Source organism: Spodoptera frugiperda, chromosome 16 (assembly GCF_023101765.2).
Source record: "Spodoptera frugiperda isolate SF20-4 chromosome 16, AGI-APGP_CSIRO_Sfru_2.0, whole genome shotgun sequence".
Classification (NCBI taxonomy): Eukaryota; Metazoa; Arthropoda; class Insecta; order Lepidoptera; family Noctuidae; genus Spodoptera; species Spodoptera frugiperda.
The window spans coordinates 6,977,707-6,991,140 of NC_064227.1; the positions used below are offsets into that span (position 1 = coordinate 6,977,707).

The 13,434-nt window shown below is 37.0% G+C and overlaps 2 protein-coding genes across 17 annotated transcripts in view; both read left to right on the top strand.

Annotated features, from left to right (window-relative positions):
• Positions 1-1,346: 1,346 nt before the first annotated feature.
• On the top strand, positions 1,347-11,449 carry LOC118280749 (uncharacterized). Its single transcript, XM_035601108.2, has 10 exons — positions 1,347-1,541; positions 3,925-4,101; positions 4,307-4,471; positions 4,747-4,917; positions 5,811-5,937; positions 7,782-7,950; positions 8,490-8,616; positions 9,490-9,618; positions 10,084-10,632; positions 11,251-11,449. The coding sequence occupies exons 1-10, from the start codon at positions 1,490-1,492 to the stop codon at positions 11,430-11,432; spliced, it is 1,848 nt and encodes a 615-aa protein (XP_035457001.2). The 5' UTR covers positions 1,347-1,489; the 3' UTR covers positions 11,433-11,449.
• Positions 11,450-12,338: 889 nt separating this feature from the next.
• Positions 12,339-13,434, top strand: part of LOC118280637 (calcium-dependent secretion activator) — a 67,683-nt gene continuing 66,587 nt past the window's right edge. For 8 of the 16 annotated variants that reach the window (XM_050699593.1, XM_050699601.1, XM_050699600.1 and 5 more), the window contains exon 1: positions 12,341-12,620. The gene's annotated coding sequence lies outside the window, so the exon portion shown is untranslated. Of the gene's footprint in view, positions 12,621-13,434 lie in introns of all 16 variants that reach the window. The other 8 variants (XM_050699602.1, XM_050699606.1, XM_050699607.1 and 5 more) reach the window with 3 other exon arrangements.

Genomic DNA, 13,434 nt, shown 5'->3' on the forward strand with positions numbered 1-13,434 from the left:
AATTCATTAAAATAAGCAAAAAATATCAGGACAAAGGGTTGGAATGGTGAATGTTGTTAAAGTAGCAGCCTAGCGCCTGAACTTAATTTTATTTTAAATTATAACGTTTATGTCGCTTATTCGCTTGCGTGGTACTAAATTCTTATTTCTTCTTCGTATTAGAAAATACCTTTTTAGCTGTAGGACAGTTCCTCAGGGAAGAAAGTAGTATAGTGGTCACGTGATGCCGTGCAACTTGCACAGTTAGGTTCATGGAAGACATAATTGTCTCCCTAGAGATGCCGTAACAGGCGTTGCACCATGGGGGCTCCGGAGCAGGTCTTATTAGAGGACTCGGTGCCCGTTTATAGGTGCCACCGCGGTGGTTTTAGTAAGGTAAAAACACCACACTCCCTAGTCTTTCTCCTCAAAAAGATTTTGTAGGTTTCCCCCTGTAATAAAAGAAAGGACAGTTACAAGCGGCTCACCCGCTAACAATGATGACTCATGCTTCAGTAATGTATTTCACCTTAACCTTCACAGGACAATAATAATATGCAATTGATTACAATTTATTAATACAATTAGTATACTATTCAGATTTTTTTGGGTAGTTAGTAGATTACATGACTAACTAGTAATAGTAGTAGACCAAAGCTTTTGCGTGTTTTACTCATTTGAATTTAGCTATTCATGAACTATTGATTTCAATTTAATAGGCACTAGATCCTACGTAAAAATCCTACCGGAGTTGTAAGTATTATTATAACTGAACTGACTGACACATTTATCGGGAATCTCCAAAAAAACCGAAATGATTCACTACGTTTTGTCAATAAACCAGTAGAATGATATGATAAGACATGAATGGCTTTAGCATAAACTAATCTGTTTTTACAAAATACCATGGTCAGATAGTATTCAATGGAATATCGGTGGAAAGTCTAAAGGAAGCGCCCCTGATAAATGTACATCCCGTGCAGAGCAAAGATTATAAAAATAACAGAACTGTTGTAGTCATATAATAATGTTGTGGTTTTGTGCCTACTTTATGTTTGCTTATGATTTTTATTTTTTTGTATGGTGTGTTTTTCATATTGGTATTTGATTTACTTAGTACTAGATTTTACATTCCTAAATTGTGTTTGTTACCAAAATCAGTTCAAAATTTATATTCTATACAAAACAAAATCTTTATATTTTTTATTGTTTTTTTTTTATATAGGTTTTTGCTGGCTTTTTAAGCACCTGCTCAACCAACGCACAAGCATATTTTAGGAACGACTGTGGTAGGCATTAAACAGCACGCATACTTTTTAATCTTTGTCAGAAACGATATGAATAACATGAACAATATAAATGAAACTCACATTTAAAATGTGTACACAATAACATGCAGTCTAGTCCAGAAATATGAAGTAACATGAAAATTATTTATTTTTGATTAATTTAAAGTAAAAAAAATTAAATACTATATTTGTGTTGTATTGTAATAGTTTTTAAGTGCAAAATGTTTATTAAGTGTTTATTATTTTTATTTGTACTGAGTTTTATTGAAGCCGGTAAGTTTAAGTTTTTATTTTAATTTTTTTTTTTGATTTATTATTTATTTTTATCAAATTATTGATATTTGTCGTTATGGATATAAGTGTATGAGACCTTTAGAAAACATATTGTGTCTCGCGTATATCTGCATTTTAGCATACCATGGCTTAATACGTTTTCCTGTATGTGTTACATATAGATTTATAAATTAAAGTTTAAATTAATTATTAGTAACTTGAATTCGGTTTACTTACATAGTAGTATTTACTGTAGTCCATTTTCGTATTTTTTTAATGATTAGATTGAAGGGCAGATGATCATTTAACACGTCTGATCGCGTTGTTAAAATTTCACAAGGGTAGTAAAATAATTGCCTAGTAAGATGGTGTTTTTAACATCCAAACTGCATTTTATAATGACAGCCATGGATAATACTGTAATTTTTCTCTGTTATACAAAACTTGCCTACTTATAATAATAACCGGCATTTTACAATATGTATAACAAGTAATTATATAAAACTGAAGTACCATTTTCAGTATTTGATAACACAGTGACTGATTTTTGGTAGCTGTTCACATCCGTTGCTATCTCATTCATGTCCGTCCACAGTCGTGGTGTGGGTGTATCACGTGTCAAAAAGGGCAAATATTTGATAAAAAATTTGAGTTAGGTCCGAAACAATCTGATTATCTCTCATGTAGTAGGTGTAAATGCAGTAAGTTTAGGATTTCGATAATTTTTTATGATTTTTAAAAGTAACTGCTAAAACTGATGACTCGAAATCTTAATTTTTTATCAATCTATTATAATTGATGCCCATTGGTCATTGGTTGAGGTACATTTAAAGGCAATCTTAAATATAAACAATCTTTGTTTATACATTCGATTATTTGACAAAAAACGACGTAAAAATCGTTCTGTTAGTTTTTATAAATCATCATCATCGTAATTAGCCACAAGATGTACACTTACTGAATATAGGCCTCTCCCATTGACTTATATCTATATCAGCAGGTTAGAAGCGATACGACTAACTATGTATTAATTCTAATAATTATGATCAAGCTCTTTAACTCATTTAACTGAATAGAAAAAAACTAGGTTTAGAATCATAAATAAGAATATCTAATTAATTAAAGTAACCAATTATTTATTTTTCGATAACACCTTTTGATTTCTATGAATTCATTAATGTTCAAACTGTAATAAATAAATAAACAGTGCAGTTTCCTCATGTATTTTAATTTTAAACTGATTAATTTATCTACAGTTAAGAGAAATTCAATGGAAATAATTGCTTAATAGATTAACAAATTGTAGTATAAACATGTTTTTTTTTATTAGATTGTACATAAGTCAGAAATTATACAACATTTTTGCGCGGAATTATCGGTGAAAACCCTGAAATAAAATTCCAATGTTTTATTCTCCACTTTGCAATAACAATGATAATAAATACCACATTGCTAACCACAAATCGCCAACAAAAGGACAATTCGACAAAATTATTCAAACAATCGTATGCATGTAATGCCACTGTACAATAGACACCCATTTTTCACCGGTGAGCCTATTACTATATATTGGGCACAATTCCAGACTCTGTAGTGGCACTACTACTGATTTTTTTTTTCAAAAATCAGAAAAAAGCCCAGTCAGCCTTTGCCCGACCCTGGAATTGAACCCTAAACTCCTTACCCGGCAGTCGCTCTTGCGACCACTCGACCAACGAGGCAGTTATTCAAACAATGTGCTATAATAATTGTAGTTTTTCTATAAATATTTCTATTGTACTAGGGCATAATTCATAGGTGTATTTTATAAATAAACAATAATATTCATTTATCTGTACATTAAAAACATGGTTTATACATTTTATCAGCCGGACGCATACTCTTGGTGGTATGCGTGACATCAAACTTCCGCCCTCATCGAAATAAAAGCGTAGGTGGTTGAGTCCCTAAGTATGAAAAACTGAAATTGAGATGATCTCGTATAAAATTCGAAATTATTTGAACTAAGCTCGTTTAAAACACAAATTTAACACACAAATGTTTTAAATGCAATTATGGCGAAAACATAGCAATACTTGGTTACTGATAAAACTACCATGTTTAATAAAGAATAACTCTGAACGGATTTTGAACTTGGCGCCATAGTAACTTTTATTCAGCTTAAAATTATCTATCCAATGATGTAACACATAGCTATTGGAATTTGAGACCAGGATATGCATCCTCCTTTACCATTTGGTAAAATAGCATTGCAGAGCAACATTTCAAAATATAAACATTTTAAATACGTCTATTATTTTCCTTAATTTGTGATTTGTTTTATTTAGGAATTTAAATCTGTTTATTACTAAACGTGTTTTTCATTGCAATCTTTTATTTTTAGATTTTTATTACCCGGCTTCAACATGTCCGATGCGTCGAATAAAAAATGGTCGAGCACGGCCACGGCAAAGGGGGACTTTTATTAAGTTCTCGTGTTCTCCTCGTTATACCCTGGTTGGTAACAAATATGCCACGTGCAGATTTGGCCAATGGGATGTCCCAGCACCCGTTTGTGTCAGTAAGTATTTTATAAAGCCGCCAATAAACATATTACTCAATTTATTTATAACAGATTTACTATCGTATTCAGAGTCTTTTAATGATTACTTGAACTATTTCTTAGTAACCGAAAAAAATTGCTTAGGACTGGTTTAGGTAACCATTTAATTACTCTGAGTACGGCAGTAAGAGATTTACGTCTATTTTTTAATCATCTTTTTAAGAATCGGGCTGCTCACAGTTACAAGAAGTGAAGAATTCAGTGAATATGACATATCACAATAATGCGTGGGTAGTGTTTTTCTGTTTGCCCGGCCATCAGCTCATTGGTTCCCCAGTCGTGTACTGTGATGGATCCAATTGGAACTCAACTGTGCCTGGATGTCGTGGTAAAGTAACCATTTTATATTTCTAACAAGCTTTTTTTATATTTTTACTTTTGACAGCATGTTTTTGTTTTGTAAAAATTTAAAATTAACCCGAAATCGGGGTAATCTTTGTTGCACTGACAACACAAGATTTTCGGCGCAAATTCTGAACTTCAAAACTTTTTTAACGGACTTGCGTAAAACATCTATCTAAAACTAAAACATTGTTTAGTGCCCAGTATTCTTAAACCGTAGAAGATACTCAACGTTAATATCGAAATAAATTTTACCTACAGATAGTTCAGCAAAAGTGTCAACGGAATGTGACTTCGAGCTGCCGGATTTATGCGGGTGGAAACCTGATGAATTGCACGATTTTGATTGGAGGAGGCTAAATAAAAAGACACCGAGTTCCTTTCTGCAAACTGGACCAAGTTACGATCATACTTATGGAAAGAATGGGTCAGGTAAGAAAGCTACTTGCATGGAATTGAATGTAGTTTCTACCGGTGTTGTAGGTACCTATGTACGTATAAGTGTATGTATAAGATGGATGTTAGAGGTATTAGTCAAAATAAGGTTCTATTTTAAGGTAGTATAGTATATTACTTTAATAGATTCTATTAAATGAGGTGAAAATAATAGCTTATCCACATGAAGCAACGAAGTAAAGTTACGTTTTCTCACGTAACAAAAAAATAATGTGAGACAAGACAATCGTGCAAGTTGATTCTGAACTGGTATTTTGAGGCAATAACCACAACAGATTGATCGGACCGGTACCTTTAATTCAAGTTTGTTTAACGTTAAAAGTAATCTCAACGAGAGCGCGTTCGGCGCTGTGATTGGTTTGTTTATTGGAGCCGGCCAATCAGAACGCCGAACGTGCTCTCGTTTCGATTAATTTAAACTTGAAGCAAACTCGTACTAAGGGTACTGTTCAGATGGCAGCACGCATTATGTCAGTTTACAATCAGCTCAGCTGCCGGCTGATGCTGAATGATCCGACGAATAATACTAACCAAAAGAACATTTGGCTAGGCCGCGCAAATCCTCAAACTGTTATAATCATCATCATCACCCGAAAGACGTCCACTGTTAAACAAAGGTCTTCCTCTTAGTTGTCCACGTAGAACGACAAGCTGCCACCTGCATCCATTGGCTCCCCGGGACTCTGACGACGGTGGGAGGTTGCCCACGTTGCGTCTTCTGTTCCACAGTCGCCATTCGGTCACTTTCCTGGCCCGGCAGCCATCAATCCTTCGAATAATGTGGCCTGTCTATAGCCACCTTAGGCAGGCCAGAATATAGAACAGAACTAAAAGTAAGCAAAAGGTAATTAGTAATCTCTTGGTCTCAGGTTACTACATGTACATAGAAACTACAGGCAGAACGGAGAACGAGACAGCGCGTCTCCTGTCTCCAGTATATGATGCTGAACTGGCGAAGAATGGATGCTTCATCTTTTACTACCACATGTATGGAAGGTAAGGATCGTACTTCAAACTATTTAATTACGTGCGGGCCTGCGGACGGTGGACAAGGGTAGCTCGCCGCCCGACTAGAACCAGGCCCGTGCGTACGGCGCGTCGCGTTCAGCTGTCGGGTAGAAAGCCCGCCAGGCACGATCACCTCGCCTCCTTTTCTTAGGGAATGTTTACTTTCTGTTCTCTAAAAGGCTTTGTACGCTACAACGGGTAACATTCAAGGCCCATTAAAAAAAGCTGAGTGTTACATTACATGTGCACCTCTGCTTACCCCTTCCGGGGATTAAAAGGCCCAACTTTTTTTTCTTATGAAACACCCGGTAAACGAGCAGACGTGTCACTTGATGGTAAGCAATCGCCGCCGCCCATGGACACTTGAAATACCAGAGGTGCGTTGCCAGCTTTTTGGAAGTTAGGAATTTAAGGGTTGTTGGGGAATCGGAGATTGGGATGATTGGGAAGGGGGGAATTGGGTCTCCGGTAACCTTAGTCACACAATGAAACACAACGCAAGCATTGTTTCACGTCGGTTTTCTGTGAGACCGTGGTATCACTCCGGTCGAGCCGGCCCATACGTACCGAAGCATAACTCTCCCACACATCATGTTATACGCCTACTATAATTTGATATGTATGCGGTAGCCTACTGTATACATATCAAATTACTGCCAGTAGGTATACAGGATAATTATTATAGTTAAGGAAAATTAATCAAATACAACACAATACACGTAATTATGTATTATAGTTCACATATAATGGCTATTTTCGTATTGTTTATTTTGTGTATTCTAAACAAAGGCAATTATCAAGTAAATTACTTGAGTGCTTTTCCGCCAGAGATGTGCAATGCTATGTTGCTGTGGATGCGTTTGGCTTCAAACCAATCATATTTATTGGTACACATAGCTTAGCACTGGTGGAAACGGACTTAGCTAAACTTTTTTATATGGAAAGATGCGTGCGATGTATGTGTGCTATGGATGGCTTCGCTGTTATCCAAACATCGCATACTCGAGCTGCGCATCTTCCTTGCACAGCTAAATAACTTAGTATCTCAGTGGAAACGGTTACATAGTTTCACAGCTTAGATATTACATCTTCGTAGAATAGTACATACATAAATAAACATGGTAAATATCCCGACTTAAGTTCTAATGTTAGCTACAGCTACTAGCAAAATGTGATCGTCTTTGGTGGAAAAGCACCCTTAGGTAATTTTACTAGGTCTAGGAGATATTGTAGGTATACACACGCAATGCAGCAATTAATTATATTTTTGGTTGATAGAGAACATCTTCCAATCTTGTTGTTTATCATTTTTTTGACAGCATCGAACTACCTATTTGTCAAGATTAATCAGGGCTAGAGTTGCAACTCAAGAGTATGAATAAAATCCAAACTGGATTTTTCGAGGAAGATCCTCGATCCAGTACTTGCTCTCTAACAAGCAACGTCACGCCTTTTATCCCCGAAAGGGTAGGCAGAGGTGCACAATACGGCACGTAATGCCGCTACACAATGTATACCCACTTTTCATCATTTGTGTTATATATAAGTCCCATGTAATAGGGGATGAGCCCATTGCTCAATTCTAGATTTCGTTCACTAATGAGAAATTTTCGAAAAACCGAAAAATCCCAATAATGCTTTGCCCGACCCGGGAATCGAACCCGAGATCCCTTGTTCGGCAGTCGCACTTGCGACCACCCTACCAACGAGGCAGTACTTGCTCTCTCTACTGACAAAATTACTTTTTATGAGCTCTCATTGTGACTTGAGATTAGTCGAGCACTCTCGAACAGTTCCGTGAGCAACACTTAAGCTTCTAATTGTTTTCGCAGAGGTATGGGTGGCCTCCGGGTTTACCAGAAACCAGACAGAGTACCAATGTATCAGCTGCTCAGTTCTTCAAAGAGGAACAATTACCTCCTGTTTGAGCAGTGGGGGGATCAGGGCAACGAGTGGTACAGCAGTGCCTCAATGCTGACCGATGTCGATGATAATTTCCAGGTTAGTGTGGATATTTTTATGGTATAGGCTGCCAAACGAGTAGACGGATCACCTGATGGTAAGCAAGCATGGGTGTCTATGGAAGTGCAACAACAGAGAAGCCAAAAGTGCTTTACCGACCTTTTGGGCATTGAGATTTGTGGTTTAAAGTTTTCAAATTAATAACTGAGTGACTTTTTTTAATGGTATAAACCGGTAAACGTTCATGGACACCCGAAGCACCAGAGGCGTTACAAGTGCGTTGCCGGTATTTTGGGAGATTGGAATTTAAGGGTTGTTAGGGAATCGGGGATTGGGAAGATCGGGAAGGGGAGAAATGAGGCTCCGGTAACCTTACACAACCAAACACAACGCAAGCGTTGGATCACGTCGTTTTTCTGTGAGGCCTTGGTATCACTCCGATGGAACCGGCCCATTCGTAACAAAGCATGGCTCTCCCACACTTAAAAAAAACAAAAAGTTAATCAGTTTCATAGCCTTTATTTTATACTACGTTCAGTCTGTTTCACCTTGTAAAAAAATGCGTGTTAAATCAACAGATTGTTATCGAAGGCATCAGAGGAAATAGTTTCATGAGCGACATTGCCATTGATGACGTTTCCATACAACGAGGGGAGAACTGCACCAAAGCCATGCTCGAAGCCACCACGCCACCAGCTGTTTTACGTAAGTCAAAAAGTCGAAGAGTCGAGAAAGAATTTTCCGATTCATCATCATAATCATTTTATTAGTCACAAGACATCCACTGCTGAACATAAGCCTAAGACCTCCAGATAGGCAGAAAATTACATATATCGTATCGTGACGCCTTTTATCCACGAAAGGGTACACATTACGGCACGTATTCCACTATAATGTACATCCACTTTTCACCACTTGTGTTATAAGTCCCATATAATAGGGGGTGAGGGACAATTCCAGACTCCGTGCTAATACAGAGAAATTATTTTAAAAACCGAAAAAACTCCCTTAATACTTTGCCTGATAGAGAGAGAGACCTTCTCCTATGGAGAACTAATAAGAAACTCCCTAAAAAAGGATAATGAGTAACTAGTTCAATAAGTACAAAATAATAACAATCATCATCATGATATGTAACTTAGAGAATTTCCAGAACGTCCAGATTTTGCTAAAGTGGTCTATTTGACACCATATTATCCGATATTGAACTGCAGAAGGTAAAAAACATAAGAAAATTTAAATTTAGTTAGCTATCTTGGAGCATTCACCTTTTTTTAAGGTGAGGAAAATCATTCAGTCACGTCTCCCGCATTAGGCGAGGCGAGAAGGTGTGTCAGACCGACAAAAAACCCAGTTCCTACTCTTTTTTTTTTGAGCCGGATAACCCCCGGTAAACTCGCTAGGTTCAAATTCAAATTGTTTACTCGTGAAAGTAGATCGTAGGTAGTCCGTAGCTCCGGATTAGGCATCTGGGCCCCATCTGTGGTGATCTGATGGGTCTTCGAACGCGACGCACTGCACGCACGGGTCTGAAGAAAGCATTCAGTTTACTGTAACAGAATGTTTTATTTTTTCCAGAGGAGTCATGTGTGGGTCGCTGCGACCTCTATGCTGAGGCGACGGGCTACAGAGGGTGCAGTTGTAGCATCGTCTGTGTCGTCACCCAGAACTGCTGTCCAGACTTCCTGGACGTCTGTGATTTGGATGGTAATTTCTTCTACAATATTTTTTTTCGTTAAAAATGTCATACAGTGTTAAGCTAAGCATCCACAGACCCGCATCGTACGCATTGGACGGATCGCATCTAACGGATAAATTTTTCAGACTACGTCCACTGTATCGACAGCGATCGGATTGCCGATACCATTTTCACTCGAATTTTTGACATCGGCACTCCGTATGATGTCACGCATCGCATGTAGGCATAACCGATGAGCGATCCGTACGGTGCGGATCAGTGGATGCTGTTGTATGAGTTTCTATACAAGGTAAATTAAAATCCGTTGCGTGTGATGCGTACGATGCGGGCTTATGGACGCTTATCTTTATTCTTCCTTTAGTTTTGATCCTAACATTTTGGTTTAATAATTAGACATTTTATCAATAGTCCGGAATTACTTAAAAAAAAATTGACAACCATAATTATAATTCGTTTTTATTTATCTTCCATAGGAATCTCATTAGATTCAGATGCACGAGGCAGTTCTACAGCAGCATTGCCACAAACACAGAAACTAATAGCAACGACACCAGACGGAAACGAAACAGAATTATCCGATGCTACCACAGCAACAACTAAAGTTACCGTACCAACAATAACTTCTACGAAAAGACCGATAACTACCAGACCTCCAACAACATCAACCACTACTAAAAGACCACCTATTATCATCAAAAGACCGACTACGACAACGAAAGCAACTACGGTTACTAAACCTACTACTACTCCATCACCTCGTACTACTACCGTACCTCCACGTACTACTACTTCAACTCCTAAGCCTACTCCTAAACTTACACCTAAGCCTACTCCTAAACCTACACCTAAAACTACCCCTAAGCCCACTACAACTTCACGTAAACCTACAACAGTGACGACTAGTACTGTAACTGTATCATCCAAACCTTTGACAATGCCCATTGAAGTGTCTGTAGCAACTGAAGGCACTTCGATGACTACAAAGCAAGGTACACATGAATATCTTGCGAAGAAATCTGGAGGTAAGATATTTTTGATCAAAGTGTATCTACCAATTTTTTATGGTAATCTAATTAAATGTTTGAATTGGTTTTAGCTTTGGTCGCATATTATCATATAATATATCGTTTCGTCACAGATATAGTAACCATTAGTTTACTATTGAAACGATAAACAATCTCTGTTTTGGATTAAATCTACCAAAAAACTGGACTTACTGTAAAAAATCGTTCTACTTATGTCATTCTAATTTAATTATCTTCATTGTTTAATGTTTTACTAGGAGTAAAGTACTATGTTGTTCATTTTTAATGGGATAAGGCGGAAAGGAAGCAGTTGAATCACCTGATGGTAAGCAATCTGCACCGCCCATGGACACCCGCAACACCAAAAGAGTTAGAAGTGCGAGCGGATTTGAGCATTTATTATGTTATTGGCTTACTCACATGACTGTTTGACGAGGAACTTGACTAGATTCAAGCCATGCTAGAGACTCATATTCATGAGCAGCATTCCGCGAAACACGATGCGGCTATCGTCGCGTTGCTACTGTAAACTATAATTGGAAATTTGGAGATTGGATTGGGGAGGAGACTTACCTACTTATAATATTTCATATAAACATTTGGGCTTTATTGCAGGTCTGAGTGGAGCTACAATAGCAGTAACAGTTATAATAGCAATCGCAGCAACGTTCGGTCTAGTATGGCTCGCCATTGTCCTGACTAGATCGCGAGGTATGGCAGCCCTGGCTCGCATCCGCGGACGCGCCACCTCCGACCCTGAAGTCCATTATCTAAAGTCCGATGTTGATGATGAATAAATTATTATTTTTTTATATTTTTTATTGTGTATTTTTCTACATCTCTTAAGGCCATCCCTTACACTAGTCACACTGCTATTTCGTGCTAAGTCAAAGTCAAAATCATTTACTTAAATTAGAGCAGGAAGGCACTTTTTAACGGCAAACCAAAAACTTAAGTGAAGCTATTTGCTTACACCAAGGTGTAATTTCCTATGCAGAAGAACGAGCAAGAAGCTCTAAAGGTTAGTCTTTTTCAATGAAGTTCACAATTTACTGGAGGATAAGATTCATAATGCTGTTATTAAATGTAGGTCTATCTTACCTAACATTAATTTTCTACCTCTCATATTATGAATTTCTCTGAAAATACACTGTAGAAATGACAGTGTTAAAAACGAATAATAATTTCTTCGCTCAACCATCGAATCAACTGCGCCGAGGCCTTTGCTTGGCCATTGCAGTGCTTGCAACCTGTAATAATGGTCTACGAGCTAGTATTTTTATGCTTTTTGTTTCTATTCGTATTTTATTAGAAATTTTAAATTACTGATGAAATAGGCACCCTCATTCTAAGACTGAAAATTGATGTGATGAATAAGTATGTCAGTTTTACCTTTTCAAACTAGTGAATGACCCTAAGACCGAACCCTGAGGAACTCCTAAAAATTTTTGTTTATTTTTCTATTTAGGTATTTTAATATTCTAAGAATTATTAGTATAGGACAGTAAATATATTAAAATAACCCAAATATTACCAAAATTGGGTATCTACAAAGCAAGTAACCAACTTAGCCAGCCACACTGAAAAACATTAAACACTTTTATTACGTATGGCAACAAAATAAATATCCTGGTATCACCGTACCGCGGAAGCGCGGGCTAATACGAATCGGTGACCTCGTTTTTATGTTACCCCGTTAGCACAATGTCACCCGGCAATGGTGGCGCAGCCTTCGGCCGCCTTATCGCGAGCTATCGACCCGCCTCGCGGCCGCCATCTTGTGCCGCGCATGCGTAAAACATATGCGACACCACTGACGTTTCAACAAACCCCAGTATCATTCCGAAATTTACGGATAACTGTAAATAAAATTGTAAATAGAATTAAGACAAGAAACGTGATATTTTTTATTTAAAAACGTAACTTTTAAAGGCATGCCAGTGAGTGGATAAACTTTAAAAAGTTCCCGCTGCAACTGTTTGAAGGTAAGTTCAATTTTTCTTATATAAAAAACTATTTTTAAATCGAATTATTCGTCCGTTCAAATTGGATTTTCAATTTCTTAGAGCGTAGTTTTGTTATAAAGACGTTGTAGGTCGTCTTTTCTTTTGTTTTATGTAAGAGCGTGTGCTATAAATGTGTATAATATATGTAGTTATGTATATAGGAAGTGCGGTACATCGTATCGTTGCGTGAATTTTGATAAAAACCCCGAAAAACATTGTTCTTAGCAATACTAGCGCTTAAATATTAAAAATACATGATTACAGTAAAAATTAATAAGGTTTTATGTACAATCTAAGTACAGTAACGTAGTTTTATGTCTTGCCAAATTTTTAGGTCAAAGACAGTGTCGTTTCTTTTTACGAAACGAAGTAGGCGCCTACTTATCTGTAAGAAAACGTATGAGCGTCTATTTTCTACGTATCGTATACGTATTTTAGTTTTGTTACTTTAACATTTATCTATGTAAATTCTTTTCTAGCTCTTATTTCGTATTTTCTTCAAGATTTTCTTAAGTTTTGAGAAGGAAGGTTTTTTGTATGACTAAGACGCGTTATTGTAACAATAGGGTATAGTGACATATATTTTTCTTACATTTCCTTTGTGAAATCTTTGTACTCAAGGCAATTACTTACACAGCCTTAGGAAGTTTTATTATCTATGGCAGGACACCTAACCTACATTATGGAATTAAATAAAACATTTTATTGGAAAAATTACATTTTTTATTTGGGATTTTCCGGAAAACTGTGAACGATATATGAATTTGAAATTGAAAGTAATGTGTTATAGCTT